The following is a 17,830-nucleotide window of genomic DNA, read 5'->3' as shown; positions in this document are numbered from 1 at the left end:
TCAAGAAAATATGAAAATACTGGAGAGTGTCTATAGGAAAGCTCAGAAGTAGCAAACATGAAAACATTCAAGGAAACTACTAGTACTGTTTAGCCAAGGAAAAGGGATGGCAAAGAGGAAAAAAAAAAAAGAAGGAATAATGAAGCACTGAACTATAATGGTAGCTAAAAGAACTTTGTTCATTAGGTGGGCTTTGGAAAAGACAAGACAACGAACTGTCGAGAATAACAACCATGAACTATATTCCTTGTTATAGGGCATGGCTTACCCCAGCAGTTTTAAATATGTTTATTCCAACAAGACCCCTTGATGAAGAAGACTTTGAGTAAGAGGAGGGGGTCAAATTCATGATGCTCTGTACATGCTTGCAAGATTTATCATTCTACTCTTTTTCTAGCTATGAGAAACTTGCAATCTCTTACGCAAGACTCCTGGGTATTGAAGGACTGCGCGTGAACCCCATTTTCCCGCAGGCCTTTGCTTGGCCATTACCAGAGTCAGTGTCTGCTTCTCATTAGGCAGCCAGTTAAACACAGCAGACAGAAGAGCAAACAACCACTGCCTGCTTTATCTCTGCAGTTCTTGTCCGTACTGGCGAAACCATGTGCGGGACCAGGAGGTGCTGGCAATTAGCACTCAAAAAATACCATCACCCTCAGTCAAGCAGAAAGAAAGCACTGAATAGTAAGTGGTAATTTGGCATCTGACATTTCCTGCAAAAGTGTAATTCTAAACATGAGAATAGGTGACAGTCTGATGCTCATTGGTGATGCTCAGTAATTCTAAGTTAGTAAGAGCACTAGGAAAATTGAATTCCTGCTACTAACATGAAACAGAAGACTGAATCTTTTAACAGTTATAAAAACCTTAGAATAGAAAAAAGCAACATGATCCACATTATGTTTAGACAGACATTTGACAGACATTTAGACTTCAATTAATATTAACAAAGGATATCAAGACTGGCATTATAAAACACTTCAACTAATCTTTACTCCAGTGGGAAATAAATATGTTTATTTGTAGAAATACCACCTTTGAGAAACCAAAGCTTGCAGTACTGAAGAACAAAGTAAACCTGGTACAGTAAAGACTGCTGCTACCACAGCTGCCACTGTTAAAATGAAAGCCTATAAATAATATCTGTATTTTATTTTGTTTATCCTGGGTTGGCATGGCTAGGTTTTGAGAGTTGGGGGCTACAAAGGCAGCTTCTCTGAGAAGCTGCTAGAACTTTCCCTCATATCTTACATAGCCAATGTAAGCCAGCACCCAAGATGGACCCACACTGGCCAAGGCTAAGACAGTCAGTGATGGCAGTAGCACCTCTGGAATAACGTAAGAAGGAGAAAAAAAATGTCATTGAGAAGAAACAAGTAGGGCTAGAGACAGAGTGAAAATGTGTGATGAAGAAGCAGCAGAAACAAGGCATGATGAACTGACTATAACCCCTACTCTGGTCCTCTTGAACAGCTGGGGGAAGGAAGGAGAAAACTGTAAGTGCAGTTAGGCCAAGGAAGGATAAAACAGTTAGGAAAGATGTAGGTTTTACTTCTCATTTTCCTAGTCTGATTTGATTAGTAATAAATTCAACCTATTTCCCAAAGTTCAGTCTCTTTTGCCCATGACAGTAATCACAGAGTGACCTCTCCCTGTCCTTAATTCATGACCCTTTCCTCATGTTTTGTCTCACCAGTCAAGAAGGGGAGTCCCAGGGCTTTGGAGGGGAACCTGGTGTCTGCCAGGATCAACCGATCACGCTACCATCCCACTAAAAGCTGAAAGCCCTTACAAATCACAGACCTACTGCCAACCTGTTTCTCCTGCATGAAGCAGCTGTAGCAACAACAAAACAAAGAAGAAACAAGTTTGATTAAGCACTTGACACAAACAGTACTGCTCCATAAAAAATATTCTTTAAAATGTCCAAAACCATTTGTAGTAATATTTTACTCCATGCTGTACTTAAGTCTAGAAGCAGAGATAATTAAGGAGTACAGGTGCTGCGAACTGACTTCTCAGAAAACAGTGAGGCCACCAGGATGAGAAGGGAGACCCAAACCATTGCAGAAGTCCCAGCATGCACAGAAGTAGCCGTGTGAGTTACACAAGAGGTATGTGTTCAAAAGCAAGGCCTTGCCAATTTTATTATCTGTAGTAGCTATAAAAGTTCCAGCTATAAAAGGATGCTGAATAATGCCATGTAAAACCACAGCTTATCTTCAGAGCTTGCAATTGCGAGATGACGACACACTGAATTACACTAAATGGAATTTAGAAGCAAGGACACATCCCAGGTGGTAGCACATCACCCTCACATTAAGTGATTAGCTGAGCTACTCATTAAAATACTACGCTAGTGCATGAAACACTTCTACTCAATTTGATGACTTCACCACCCTTTAATTCAGTATTATTCTCTAGACACACACTGATACTATGGCTTAAATTTTCTAATTCAAACGGATCTATAAATACAGCTGAAATCTAAAACTATTTCTACACACAGGCCTGTTCATTTAACTCCTGCTTATGACAAATAACTTGGACGGCAATGGTTCTACTACTTAGTTAGCACATTTAATGCCTGAGGATTGTACTCAAAAATCTACACTTCCATATCCATGAATCCATTTGGTTTGCTCCCCCCTCTACTGTCTAATCCCTCTTCCAAGCACCCAAATATTCTTCAGCACAGTAAAGGAAAAAAAAATGAATAGCTTTTTATAGAATCATTTTACATTATTTTCCCTGTTGGCAAAAGACAGGGGTAGAGGACACAGACTTCTGGAAAAGGAGCTCCCTCTCTCTCATCTCACCCTCTTTCAGCTCAAATTCCTAATGCAGACGTCAGTTTCTCCTGGTTCACCTTTTCATGTCATTGTTAAAATTACTGGGTTTATCTTTCCCTTCAATGGCTGCAAGAGACTCTCTGAGCCTTCAGGTGACAATCCATTTTAGGGATACCTGATCTTCCTCACTGACAGCCTTATCATACCTTCCAGACATAGTAAATTCTTTAACCACAAGCTCTTGCTTTGAAATAAACTGTTCACACAGTCTCATTAAAGACCAGTAAATGCCTTCCTTGCCTCAGTCTTCAGCAGCAAGACTGGCTGCCCCCCAGCTACCCAGCCCACTGAAATGGAAGACAGGGACAGGGAGAAGAATAAAGTCCCTTATAATCTAAAGGGGAACAGTCAGTGACCCACTGCACCACTTCAGACCCACAAGTCCACAGGGCAAAATGGGATCCATGGGCCCTAAGGGAGCTTGTGGAAGTGCTCACCAAGCCACTTTCCTTTATTTACAAGCAGTCCTACTTGCTAACAGGGGCATTTCCAGTTGACTGAATGATACATATGATGTTCATCTACACAAAAGGCTTGAAGGAAGATCCAGGAAACTACAGGCCTGTCATCAGACCTTGGTCCTGAATAAGGGTATGGAGCAGATAATCTCAAGTGTTGTTACATACAGGACAACCAGGAGTAAGGCCCAGCCAACACAGGTTTGTGAAAGGCCTGTCCTGCTTGACCAACCTCCCATGACCAGACGACCTGTGTGGTGGAATAAACGAAAGGCTGCGAATCTCATCTGCCACAGTTTGCTTTGACACAGCACCCTCCTGGAGAAACTGTCTGCTCATGGCTTGCATGGCAGCACTCCAGGGCAGTGACCATTCCCCTGTGCTGGGCACTGGTGAAGCCACACCTCAATCCTGTGGTCAGTTTTGGGTCCCTCACTACAGGAAGAACCCTGATGTGCTGGTGTGTGTCCAGAGGGCACTAGAGCTCGTAAAGGGTCTGGAGCACAAGTCAGATGGGAAGAAGCTGAGGGTTTTCAACCCTGAGAAAAGAAGGCTCAAGGGGAACATTATTGCTCTCTACAACTGCCTGTAAGGAGGGTGTAGCCAGGGGAATTCAGGGTCTTCTCCCAGGCAAAAAACTGACGGGACAAGAAGAAATGGACACAAGCTGAGGTAGGGGAGGTTTGGTTTAGTTTAGACATTAGGAAAAATTTCTTCACTGAAAGGGTTATCCAGCACTGGAACAGGCTGCCCAAGGCAGTGGTGGAGACATCATCCCTGAAGGTATTTAAAAGACATGTAGATGTGGCACTTAAGGGCATGGATTATTGGTGGACTTGGCAGTACAGGCTAATGGTTGGATTTAATGATCGGAGAGATGTTTTCCAACCTAAGTGATCCCACATCAAAAAAAAAATACAAAAATGCAATGCCCAGGACAACAAAAGTCATCTAACAGATACAGGAAGCTTTCAGTCAAATCACATTCAGTCTGCTTCACTCAATTCAAACAGTCTAATTTTATGTTGATAGATACACCCATACAAATCCTTTACAAGAGAAAAGCCAAACTGTTTTACCTTTAAACAACAAATCACAGCTAATTCCACAGTACCTCACATGAGTCAATCCACCATTCTGAATCAGGTGATGTCCAATTGATTTTAAACCAGTTAAACAAAGTCCTTACACAGCACAATTCAGACTACCAAAAAAGTGTCTAACAAAGTTTTGGTGTTTTCTTCAACTTTTTAGAATATTTTGTAAGACAATGGATAAGACAGGGAGAAAGCAAATACTAGCGCAGAGTCCAACCAGAAAAACTAGAAATAAAGTTATTCTGCGTAATTTTCTCCTTTACTACTAAGTCCTTGCATAATGGGCCTCAGACATTACATCCTTAACACTTCCCCACTGTTTCTATATTAAATGTATGCTAGAGAGTTCAACCCATGTATTTAAAAAAGACTGTTTTGAACACTTGTGTGAAATGCTAGAGTATTTCAGCAGGAGCAGAGGAGAAAAAAAAACAAAACAAAACAAAAAACACCACAAAGCATCCAATTAATATGTTTTTTAAAAATAATAAGGAACAGTTTTAAGAAATCAGAAATCCATATACTAATTTTTTTTAGTGTGTCTTTAAATATTTGGTAATTTTAGCCTTAATTTAAGTTCCTCAAAGATAATCAAGCAAAGAAAAAAACTGCGCTTTTAATCAAAGGATATCATAAAGTCAATCATATCCATTAAAGTTACTATGAAAGGAAGTTTGGTGGTAGAAAATTGTCTATGTGGTTGCTAACACAATATCCTCATCATGAAGTTTTCTAAGAAGTAATTCACATCACCAAGATCAAATATAAAGTAAACATAAAACCATAATCAAGGAGTAAAACCATAATCAAGGAGTTAGAATTATTGATTGCATATACCAAAGAAACTTTTGCCTCAGGAAACGATGCAAAAGAATTCTGTTGATTGCTGATATTATTCTTTAAAAAGATACTGCTAACTTTAAAAAACAGGTATACCTCTATGGACATGAACAAAAAATTTAGGCCCCACAGCAGAAAATATTAAAAGGTGAATCTACACATCCCCTATTTCTGGCCATCATTTTTCATTTGGAAGATATAATTTCATTTCTGTGAATGAAGCTCCCCTCTATCAATAAGACACTTTCACATTCATGAACAGGTATCTATAAAATTGTTTTCACTACACTGCATCAGGCAGATTTGTTTGAAACCAAAAATCTTAAGGAATTAACAACAAAGGAACAATAAAACGTACGCTCAAACATTACATGGTGCCTAAGTAACTTGAGACATTAATTCTTGGAAAACTGCATATTTGTTTCATCAATTTTTTCAGCAACTAACTACAATTCCATTAACAAAAATATTTGTCAAGTACCATTTGACAAAAAGAACATGCTTAGCACGTGACATTTACTATTAACAATAAAACAGAGTATTTGCTAATTGCAGGCATAGAACAGTTAAACTACCAGCTTAAGATTTATGTATACTAAAGGCTGTTTCACTCTATTTCAGAAAATGCAAGAATCATACATAAGAGAATGCAAGGCAAGACGTATTCTATTACCATCTGTATGGCAGTTGTCTTTTGTCAAGTGGGCAGTTTGCCTTATCTCTCTCTCTGAGTGACCACAATCACTCCTCCCTCAGGAGGGGACATTGCTGATAACAGACTATTGAATGTCAGTGCATGGCTGATAAGAACTATAATATCCCATTGTGAGATGCTCCACCCAGAGGGAGGAGCCAAGCATTGCTACCCAGATATAACCCAGAGGTTTTGAGACACAGGCACAGCTTTCTCCACGGGATTCCCCAGAGAAACAGCAGCTGCCTCTTCTTCCACTGGAACGTCAAAGGAAGACTACACCCTTTTCTGCAGGACCCCCTGCTCCAACAGAACCACACCTGACACTTCAGGAGGGCTGCAGCCACATTTCCAATTGGACTGCTACCAACACCCTGACCCACAGGGTGTCAGGTTGGGCTCCAACTCTGTCAGTGTTATTCTAGTGTACTGCATTGTTTATTTTATCCTTTTATTTTTTCTCCCCTATTAAAGAATAGTTATTATTTCCTGCTCCCATAATTTTTTTTTGCCTGAGAGCCCCTTAGTTTAAAATTTATAGCAATTTGGAGGGGTGGGGAGGGTTTACATTCTCCATTTCAGGGGAGGCTCCTGCCTTCCTTAGCAGACTCCTGTCTTTCCAAACCAAGACAGGGAAGAGGAAGGAAGAACAAGTATGTGCTTTGTTTTCAAGATATTTCTTCACTGTGCTCATACATAACTTGATAAGAACAAGGGAAATACAAATAATTCTGCGCTTATGAAGGAGATGTGAACATTGAACTCACACACCTCTGAAAGGAGCCTCAGTACACTGACGAAGGAAATCAAGTTCAAACTGTCCTTATGATCAAGAAAAATGTGCCAGCCAGGGAAAGTGATTATGCGAGTTCACTTCACAGCCAGGATTCTCTTGGCAAGTTGCCATTCATAGCAACCATTTACCAGTCCCCTACTTTGAGTCTCTTGAATTTTAGCACTGGATTTAGTGACTGTACTTAAAGAAAGACCTTTCAGGCAGCTGATTCTAAGGAAAAGTTCTGCAATGTTATAGATTGGTGTCAGATTAGCCAGATGAATTTACTCCCCCAGCAATTGCATAATCACTCTGCAGAGCACAAAGCCAGTGACAGGAACACACAGCCAGAAGTTACAATAGGAGAAAGACACTGCCCTTACTAGCCACTTACTCACAATTGCCTTAGCTTCAAGGTAAACCACAATATTAGCTTCAGTCTGGAAGAAATGATTGTCCTCCTAATGGAAAGGAAGAGTCCTGACCAATAAGCAGAGTGGCTTTACTTGCAGGATCTCACAATGTTTCCACTCTTAGAAACCCAACTGTCCTCACTAAAACACACCAGGTAATGCTTCTGAGTCACCACGCCGGTTTAAAAACAAAGACATTAAAACAAAGCAAAATCTGGGAAAGATCAAACATGGGTCAGGCAACCTAAACAAAAGAAACAAATAAATTATTAGGGAATGAAAGCACATGTTATATTTAATTTACTTTATATTCCAACAATGCACAACTGGTAATCTCTTAGTTTCCTCCATGCAATAATATGTCAATCTTGGAGATGTTGAACAAGCCAAGCCAACACCTAAACAACATTAAGGAAACTTTTACTGGCCGTGAGTGTTAATGCATCTATCCCTGTCAAAGAAACCAGAAATTTCATTCCATGACATTTCTCCTCCATCACATAGCTCATTCTGTGATGTTAAAACCTACATGCTTGAACAAAAGCCACTTTTTCAAACACATCTCTGCAAAGCAAAACAATTGTTTTCAAAATTCTGCAATCAATCATAAAATTCACAACAACTTTCAGAAATTTATCATTGAGATAATGAGCATATACTGTCTTTTCATTAGTTACTAGTCTACTGGCACATCTTCCCTTCACAATTTTGCCCCTCAATTGTATTCCAGAAGTTTGGTAACACCACAGTGAACCTCAGGCAAGTTCATTTCCCCACTAGAATCACAGTAACCTTCATGGGAAAAACAAAAAAGTCAACAAGTCAAAAAATCAAACCAAATCCATAACAAACCGCATTGCTGTGCTGAGCATTGCTAAAGAAAAATAAGTTCAGGCAAATTAATAGCAAAATTAAAGGATATTTTACCTCCTAGCATCAGTCACAAAGGTTCAAAACCCATTTCATATCTCTTAGTGCTACACTTAAAAGTAAGACTCAACATGAACTTTAGACAGGATAATATGCTGGAACACCAGCATAAATAGGAAAGAAAGCTAATATTACAAAAGTGACTCAACAACCTTGCAGATAAAATCTAATCCAAATGATGTATTTTGCAGCCTCTTCCTCCTCAGTGGCAAAAAAGAATTTAAAAAAAATTTAAAAGAAAATCACAGTGCAACTATAAAATGCACATGCAGTCTTTTCAGGTATAAACACCAGCATTCATAAAATCAGAAGACAAAATTAAAGGTCTATCTTTAGTCTATCCAACCCACTTCACAAAACACAGATTATCTTAAATTCAGTGCTAGCAGTACAATGACAGCAGCAATGCATTTTGTTTCGATCAACATTATAATAAAAAAATGTTATCACTGCAACAAAATAAAACCTGTAACTTCTCAACAAGAATAAGAATAAGTAAAAAGCACTGGGTAAAGAGAAAAGAAGTCAATAGTGCTTTAAATAACAGTAATAATATACCTATGAAAACCCTACATTTAATACATACCCATATATCTACTCACACACACACTTATCTTCCCTTCATAGTGCATTAGCCCTAAGCCAAAACTGACCAAGTCAGTGCTTCAGGCACATGTTCATGCTTTATAAAAATAAGATCAGCAAACTGAGAAAGGGGACCTCTAAAGAAGACATCATCTATTCTAGACTCTCTTGTTTTGAAGCAAGTTCAAGCACCCACCAAACATTCCTGATAAGGACATTCCCCTTGATGTTAAAAAAGAATCAACAAATAGAAATCCCACTTTGTCATGATACCTTGCGTTTTAGCTTTTATATTTTTCAGATTATCTGCTGCCTGGCATGTAACTCTGAAACTTCATATTAGGTGTTAGTAAGCTCTCTTCATAGGGTAGTCAGCAAAACAATCCCTTTCCAGCTACAGAATCAAGGACAGCCATCACTCAAAGGCACAAACAACAGCAGAGAGAAGGGGGCAAGCCAGGGAGTTGAGACTTTATGACCTGGAGCTGTAATTGGAAAACTGAACCCAGTATGTAGATGAACCAAAACTTATAAAAGTGTAAAAACTTGTGACCCAAATCCATCTTGGATTCAACCTGGGTGTGGCCCTGGCCAGGCTCTTGCACTGCTGAAGGTGTATCCTTTTAAGGCCTTTCAATAAATACCTGTTTTGTCCATTTAGCTCTGTCTAGTCTCTGCTCCTGATCAGCCTTTCTGGCATCAGTCATAAACCCTTAGAGATGGGAAACCACTGCTGCCAAGGCCTGGAAAATCATACAGTGAAAGAACATTTATCTCACCCAAATGAAGCTTAATACTTCCTTCTATTCAACAAGGGACAGGAACACAGTCAAACCTTCTATCAATTTTTTCTTAACTAAAGATTGCATCTCAGTCTTCTTTTTGAACAAATGCAATTCAGTTTGGCCAGAAACTTCTAACTACTGTAATAGGCCATATTTTTCATGACCTCCAGCTCTCCTCTGATACCTCTCACATTTGTGTGTGGATTTCTTAAAGAGATCCCAGTGCCCACAATCTACTGCAGTAGTCTAGCAGAGACTTTAAAAGCACCAAGCACAGGAGAGAATTTCCCTTCTGTGTTTTACATGCAGAACTCCTGTTCATACACTGCAAAAGAAAACCTGAAGTGTTTGAACTGGCATTCTCTCAAAAGTTCACGGCTCAGTCTTCAGACCATTTTACACCTTTTTTGATTAAATAGCAGCACTGCAAAGGGGTAACATATACAACAGGAAGATTTATTTTTCTCTTTTATTTTCCAGGAATAAGCAGCAGTGACTCTTCAATAGGCACAAAATTGTGATATACAGCTCAAAGTTCTCAGAACTTAGCTGTATGCAGTAGATTTTGTAATTTTCTGAAGTACTTAAAAACAGCTTCCTTTTTTGTTTTTATTCACACATGTCTAGGACACAGTCAAGCTATCTATAGCTGTCTGATCTATAATTCCTTAATTCTCCTCAGGTTTTAAATTTAATGGCTTTAAATTACCCTTTAGTCAAAGGTAATCACCCTCCTCTAGCAAAACTAAAGATGACATTTTGCCCACTATATAAAATTGTTTTCTTATACATGTTTCCGCAGCAAAATGAAAAGCAAAACACAAAACTCTGACTGTGGAAGCACCATTCTTTTATCACTTCATATTGACCAGGCTACCCCTTCACCAGCCAGGGAAACAGGATCAACTGGCACACTGCACTGTGAACCTCCCAATCGAGCAGGGCCCATCCAATGATCCACAGGCCAACTTCAGTCTGACAAACCCCTCCACCCATCCCAAACCCTTGGCTTAGAGGAGACTGAACCACTGTAAACAGCTAAACAGCACCTGAGCAGCCAAAGCGGCAAGCTCCTCACAAGAGTTCCTGACATACAGGGCTTGTTTTGAGCCTACCTACAGACACTGGTGACAGTCTCTCCTGCACTGTCGACACTACATCAGGAAGTCACAGACGTGGGAATCAAGAAAAAAACCATCAGGATCTGTTTCCTGATGTTTCCAAGGACGGAATCTCTTGTCCTTGCATTAAAGTTTGTGCATCCTACACCTACTGTAAAAAGCTCAGTAAAGATTTTGGGTACATTTGTCTTCCACCCTCTCATAATAAAATGAGAGGAGAGAAGATTTGGAGAAAGAACTATATTCAGGATATATTCTCCATATCAGGGGAGAATATATCTGTATCAAAATCCATCAAAAGAAGGCAAATGCAATTCCAGGACATCTTCAGGACACCTGAAGACAAACATCTGAAGTTAAAAGTTCCGTAACAAGACAAGTATATTTTGGAAGCAACCATAAAACCCAAAACAATGGAATAGGTAGGAAACAGACATATAGATAAAGATACGCATATCTTGTGTGTATATATACATATAATAATCTCAAAAAACCCAAAACCACAAACGCAACTCATCAGTGCAGCTATGGATTGAAGGGCAAATTTGGGGGTGAGTAGGTTGGCTCCTACCACAATGCTGGAAATAATGGCCTATTTTTTCAGACATTGCAGAAGGAACTGACTGCAGGACAACTGTAGAGACAAAATCACTGAGGAAGGTAGATGTCTGTCCTGATTTCAGCTAGGATAAAATTCTTCCCAGCTGCTGGTAACAGTGTTTTGTAGCTGATACAAAACAAATGTTTTGTGCATCACCTGGATCTCTGTTTCTCTCCTTTTTATACAAACACTGTTACAGCACACTCTATTTTTCATCAGTTATTAAAGTGTTCCTATCACAACCCACAAGGTACACTTTCTTCCCCTGAACTCTCCACCCAGCCAGTCTGTGGATGTGGTGTGTGAGAGGCTGCCTGGGGTTAAAACAAAACCCCTTGTTTGTAAAAAAAAAAGCAACCGAACATAAAACCCCCACAATCTTGAAAGCACAGGTAAGAATGAAATAGACACTAAATAACATTTAAACTAGTCCACAGCTAAGATGGACTTCTTTCACTATTAAAGTTATGGCACTGTTACAGATAGATATTTTTCAAAAAGTGAAACTGAGTACTAAAAGTAACCACAGGAAAGTACTCATGCCATTGATCAAAAAGTACTTCAGCTACACTAATCAGATGAGTCCAGTTTCAAATCCTAAAACCAAATATCAAAGAAAAGAATTATCTTCCAATAACAGTGGCAAACAAATGGATTCCCTTCCAGAAGAAGTACAATACAAAGTTTCAATTTTGTAATCACAGATGAGATTAATTCAGATGATAGCTCATGAATTCTTATTTGCCTAGATTTAGTTTGCATAGCGCATCTATGAAACAATCTTCTAATTACTAACACACTTCTGAGTATTGGAAAAAAACAAACAAAACCAACAAACAACAACAAAAAACCCTCAAACCAACTATATCTCCCACAGAATTAGTGTTTTGTGCAAGACAGACAGATTGTTGTCAGGTTGTTACTGTTCGACAACAAAAGAATAAAGGAAGTACTTTCTACACTGGATGTACGACTAGCAAAATAAAAACACCAAGAGTCATGCCTCTCATTCCTCCATTACTGCATACTGCTTTAAGTTTAGCCATCTGACCTCCAAGAAACTCCTGCATCCTGAAAACTTATTCCCAAAATTTAAAGGCATACTCACATCAGACTATGGAAAACATCACTGGCTCAGTCCCAGCTAGACTCCTCTTTTTAGCTAATGTTTAGTTGAAGGAAGTCAGGATAGTGGTCAAAAGAGCAGCTTAAAACTGGAAAGTACTTCCAAAGGAGAACAGTATTAAAGGAACAGAAAGAGAGCAAAAAGGACAGGAGAGGCGACAGTTCCTCGGATATACAGCGTAGGACGTTATGAAAGCATGTAATTCAAGAAGGCTGCAAACACTGTGGAACTACTAAGGCCAGAATTGATCCACAATACGCAGCAATACAAGCTGTTTAATAATCAACACTGAAAACTTGTCTATGTAGCTCCAACACTCAGGGAAGCTCTAAATACAGTGACAGGCCCCTTGGCCAGTACTACACCAGTAGTAAAAGTCGACTTGTAAAAAAGGGCACCTTACGAAGTTAACGGGTACAGTCAAAACATTTACGAGACAGCTTCTGGAGCTGATTTGTGTGTCTGCATCTCCACGTAATGCCTCACAATGCTGTTTCCAACGACAAAAAAAAATGAGGTCGCAGAACGGGACACAAACAACACCCCAGAACCCTATCCGTCCCCCCAAAGCCAGGCGCCGAGGCAGCTCCGAACTGGCCCGGCCTCCTCCGGCTCCCCCCTGCGCTGAGTCCGCCCGGCAACACCGGCACCCCGGGGGCTGGCACAGGCCCTTCCCAAATCCCCAACGAGAGGCTGGCACGTCCATCCCCCCATCCCGACCCACCTTGAGGAGGATGGAAGGCGGCAGCTGGTTGATGTCCGCGGTGGGCGGCGGCGGCAGCTCCCGGCAGCTGTCGCCGGGATACTCCAGCGGCTCCTCGCAGCCCGCCTCGCCGCCCCGCTCCTTCTCCTCCTCCCGGCCCTGCTCTTTCTCGTCCTGGGGCGCGGGAGGCGGCGGCGAGGCGGGCTGTCCGCCGCCGCTCTGCCCGGCGGTGCCCCCGCCGCTCTCCCCCGCGGTGCCGGGCAGGGCGAGGAGCTGCGGCTCCGCCGGGCACTGGCAGGCGCCGGGCTCGGGCTCGGCGGCGGCGCAGCGCGGCTGCTTGCAGGGCGGGCAGGCGGGCAGCCCGGCCCCCTTGCGCTTGCACACCATCTCGGAGGACACCTCGCCAGGCGGCCCCAGGAGGCCCCGCACCGGCGAGGGCAGCAGGCCGGAGAGGAAGAGGCGCCGGCAGCGGCCCGGAGGTTCCCAGGCGGCGGGCGCCAGGCGCAGGAGGCGGCGGGCGACGCGCTGCTCCGCAGCGGTCAGCGACACGTAGGGCGGCGGCGGCAGCAGCGGGTCCCCGGCGGGCAGCGGCTGCTCCGGGGCGGGCGGGCTGGCGCCGTGCACGATGAAGCAGAGCATGCAGGGCCCGCGCAGGAAGCAGCTCCGGCTGCGCGGCGGCGGCACCTTCCCCCGCGGGCGGCGGCGATCCCGGCTTAGGCTCCTTGCCTCCTTCGAGAGCAGGTGGCCCATATAGGAGGGGAAGCGGCGGCAGCGGAAGGGCGGGTGTCACCTGCGGGAGGCGGCGCCGGGAGCTGACATGCTGCCGGCGGGCCGACGCAGGAGGCGGCGGCGGCGGCGGCGGGGCTGGTTCCGGGACGCCGGGAGGGAGGGAGAAGCTTCCGCTACCGCCGGCCTGACCTCCCCCGGGGAGCGGGGGCGGCGCTCCACGGCCGGCGCTGCTGCCACCAGCGGCCGAGCTGGGCCGGTGGAGGCTCGGCTCGGGCGCGGGTGCGGGTGCGTGCCCGCCGTGTGCCCGCCGTGTGCCCGCCGTGTGCCCGCCGTGTGTCACATCGGTGCACTCGCTGTGTGAACGCGGGTCTGCACGCCGCCCACGGCACGTAGGCCTGTAATATCTGCGTGTATGCACAGAATTTGACGTACCACAGAATCGTTAGGAGTTGGGAGGCATCTCTGGAAATCATCTCGACCTACTCTCCTGCCAAGACAGGGTCACCTGGATCAGGTAACACAGGAACGCGTCCAGATGGGTTTGGAATGTCCTCAGAAAGAGAGATGCCACGGCTCACCTCTTCTAGTGCTCTGCCACCCTCAACGTGGCGTTCTTGTCGAGGTTGAACTTACTGTCTTTTAGTTTATGGCCGCTGCCCCTTGTCATGCCATTGGGCAACACGGAAAAGAGTCTGGCACGACCTTGTTGGCACCGGCCTTGAAGATATTTATATACATTACTGAGAACCCCTTCACTTTTCTCCGAACTAAACGGGCCCAGCTCCTGCAGTTTCTCCTTACAAGAGAGATGCTCTGGGCCCATCATCATCTTTGTGGCATCTGCTGGACCCCCTCCCTTAGGTCATTGCCTTATAATGTACACATAAGACGTATAAAATATCTGCATGTTTTTGAGGAACTAATACAAATTTTTTTTTGTGCTACACTTTTTAGGCAAATGTGAGAAGACCACTTCCCATTGGCCTCAGATTATATGCAGGACAGTGGCTGAGGATTGGATTAGCAAAGCAACACAAGCTTAGAGACCACTAAGAGCAGTCTTCCAACTTTTCTTCTGTCAGCATCATCTTCCCACCAGCACCTTCCAGAAAATACTTGTTTTCTGCTTTAATTCATTTTACATCTTTTCCGTTTTAATTCATTGTACATCTCAAAAGAGGGCTCATATGGGACCTCTGACCCTCTATGCCCTCCTGCAGACACTTACCTCTAACTGCAGTATGTTGAGCATCGGTGCAGGTGTCCTGGTTTGTAAATCCTTGTTGGAGGCTGCACTGCTTTAATTAAGACTGCTTAGTGCCTAGAAAAAGCAATTTGTTTCAGCATTCAGTTCTAAACAGTTGACTTAGCTATACAGTCTGGGATATGTAGTTTAAATATATGTGCAATTTTTTCTTTAGTAAAAGGTGTCTGGGGAAGTAGAAGGCAAGTTATAGCTAGAGTATATATGGCTCAGTACTAATATTAAATAACAAAGGGCAGGAAAAGAAATGCACAGTATTTTATATTGTGTAGTGCATGTTTTGGCCTTTTGCCCAGGGACGAGTTATGCTAGGATTAAAATACCCATGCTGCTATTATTTTTGTTTGTTACCTCTATTATTAGTCTTCAGCAGCTATATAAAATTGTTTCCTATGAGAAAGGTACTAAATATACCTTTGGATAAAAGCAGAGCAATAGAATATTTTGTTTGGATTTATACTTCAGTGAGCTTCATCAATATAAACCACAGCAAATCTTTGCAAAAAAAAAAAAATTGGCGAGGCCTTTTCTGCTCTGTTGGGAGAATGGGTTGAAAAGCAGAAGACAGCTGGGAGTAGCTCTTGGTAAGACTGTGTGAACAGCAGACCTGTCATCCTGGTATATGGACTGAGTTTAACAGTGCCTGCTCTCCACTTGTGTAGCCCAGGTGTTGCTTTAGGGCTCCTCCAGTTAGCATGATAATGGACATAAATTCACTCTTTGTGCCTTAGCCTTTGGTTTGTGCCTGTCCCAGCTGTCTGCCAGTGGTGGCTCACACACTCCCTCCTCCCACAGACTGCTAAATTTTATTTCAGTAAGGAAAAATAAAAACAACATTAAAAGAAAATGAAAGTCCAAGTCAAATCTTCAAACCAATCTGAACTCAATAAATACTGGCTGCCTTTAACTTCTCCAATGTGTGTCCTTCCCACACAGGCTGCGGTACTTCAAGAACTGCTCCAGAGCGGAGCCCTTCCAGGGGTCCAGGGCTCATGGCAGGAGCCTGCTCCAGAACAGGATTCTGATGGGATCACATGTGCCTTTGGGCATCCACCTGCCCCAGCATGGGATCCTCCATGGGCTGTCAGAGGTTCTGTGCTCTACAGTGGACTCCTCCCCAGGTCACAGTCGCTTATACTCAAGTTCACATTGGAGTTCCAGCCTGTCCAATGTGACAGCACAGGAGCACAGATTGCCCTGGGCACCCTCCAGCCCAGGCACGTTGACATGGCTGTCTCCAAAGTGTTCCAGGCACAAAATGCCAAGGTGACCACCAGTGCAGCCAGCAGCAAAATCAGAGCAGCCACTAACAAGCACTGGGTTCCAACAGGCAGACAGGAAAGAGAGCCCCATGGCAAGCACAGTAGCCTGCCAATTAATAGCTAAACAGCAGCAACAGCTACAAATTCATTGTAGCACATTCAGTGAAATCTGCCCCTTCGTGCACTACACTGGGTGCCAAAACAACTGGTATGGTATAACTGCAGCTGTTCTTTTTTTTATTTTAATCACTTGTTTTTCTGGAGTTTTATTTTGTCTCTCCTTGTTTTGTCTTCATTTCACCTTGCAATTCATTATTACTTCTACTATTACTATTTCTAACTTATTAAACTGCTGTTACTTACCTCAGCCCATGAGTTTGTTTCTCAGTTTTACACTTCCAGTTTTGTCCCACTAGGGTGGGGCAGTGAGCAGGACTAAGCAGCTGTGTTTTTGTGAGTTGCCAGCTAAGGTTAAACCACAAGTGTGTTTGTTGTAAGTATATTTGGTATGATTATTTTACCTTCAAGTAGATTGCGCAATCACAGAATCCATTAGTTTGGAAAAGACCTCTGAGATCATCAAATCCAGCTTTTTACCAAACACCACCATATCAACTAGACCATGGCACTAAGTACCACACCCAGCTTTCCCTTATACACCTCCAGGAATAGTGACTCCACCACCTCCCTGGACAAGTCATTCCAAGCTCTGATCACCCTTTCTGTGAAGGAATTCTTCCTAGTGTCCAATCTAAATCCCCCCTGAAGCAGCTTAAGACTGCATGGTCTTGTCCTGTAAGTGGTTCCCTGGGAGAAGAGACCCCACCTGCTACAGCCTCAGGTCAGGGAGTTGCAGGGAGCAATAAGGTACCCCCCTGCCAGGCCTCCTTTTTTTCCAGGCTAAACGCACCCATATTCTTCACCTGCTTGTCATCAGACTTGTGCTCCAGACCCTTTAGCGGCTTTTTTCCCTCTGGACATGCTCCAGCCCCTCAATGTCCTTCCTTGAATTGAGGCACCCAGAGGTGGACACAATGCTCGAGCTGTGGTCTCACCAGTGCCCAGCACAGGGGTACGGTCACTGCCCTGTCCTGCTGCCCTCTGTTGCTGACACAGGCCAGGTGCTCTTGGCCTTCTTGGCCACCTGGGCACAGCTGGCTCATGTTCAGCTGCTGTCAACTAGCACGCCCAGATGCTTTACAAACAGGCAGCTCTGCCCCAGCCTGCAACAAAGCAGGGGTTTTCATGGTCTTGTTGAATCTCAGACCACTGGCCTTGACCCATCAATCCAACTTTCCAGATCCTTCTGCATAGACTTCCTGCCTTGTAGCAGACCAACACACCCACCCAAATTGGTGTTGTCCGTGAATTTGCTAATGGTAAATTCAATCCCCTCGTCCAGATCATCAGTGAGGATGTTACACAGAACTGGGCCCAGCACTGATCCTGGGGACACCACCAGCGACCAGAGGCCAGCTGGACCCAGCACCATTCTCTGGGCCCGGCATCCAAACAGTTCCTAACCCAGCCAAGAGTGCTCCTGTCCAAGGCATGGACTGGACAAGGGCTGCCAGATTTTCTGAGGAGATGGTGTT

General features: G+C 43.5%; 1 protein-coding gene across 1 annotated transcript in view; it reads right to left on the bottom strand.

Moving 5' to 3' along the window:
* FBXL17 (F-box and leucine rich repeat protein 17) overlaps positions 1–13,805 on the bottom strand; it is a 272,487-nt gene extending 258,682 nt beyond the window's left edge. The window contains exon 1 of the mRNA XM_054286349.1: positions 13,002–13,805. Within this exon, the coding sequence (XP_054142324.1) occupies positions 13,002–13,730 (729 nt within the window). The 5' untranslated portion in view covers positions 13,731–13,805. The remainder of the gene's footprint in view (positions 1–13,001) is intronic.
* Positions 13,806–17,830: the final 4,025 nt, after the last annotated feature.

This window comes from Melozone crissalis, unplaced genomic scaffold (genome assembly GCF_028551555.1).
Source record: "Melozone crissalis strain CALT ecotype California unplaced genomic scaffold, PUWL_Pcris_2 ptg000005l_1, whole genome shotgun sequence".
Classification (NCBI taxonomy): domain Eukaryota; kingdom Metazoa; phylum Chordata; class Aves; order Passeriformes; family Passerellidae; genus Melozone; species Melozone crissalis.
This window is presented reverse-complemented; position numbering and strand designations above follow the sequence as displayed.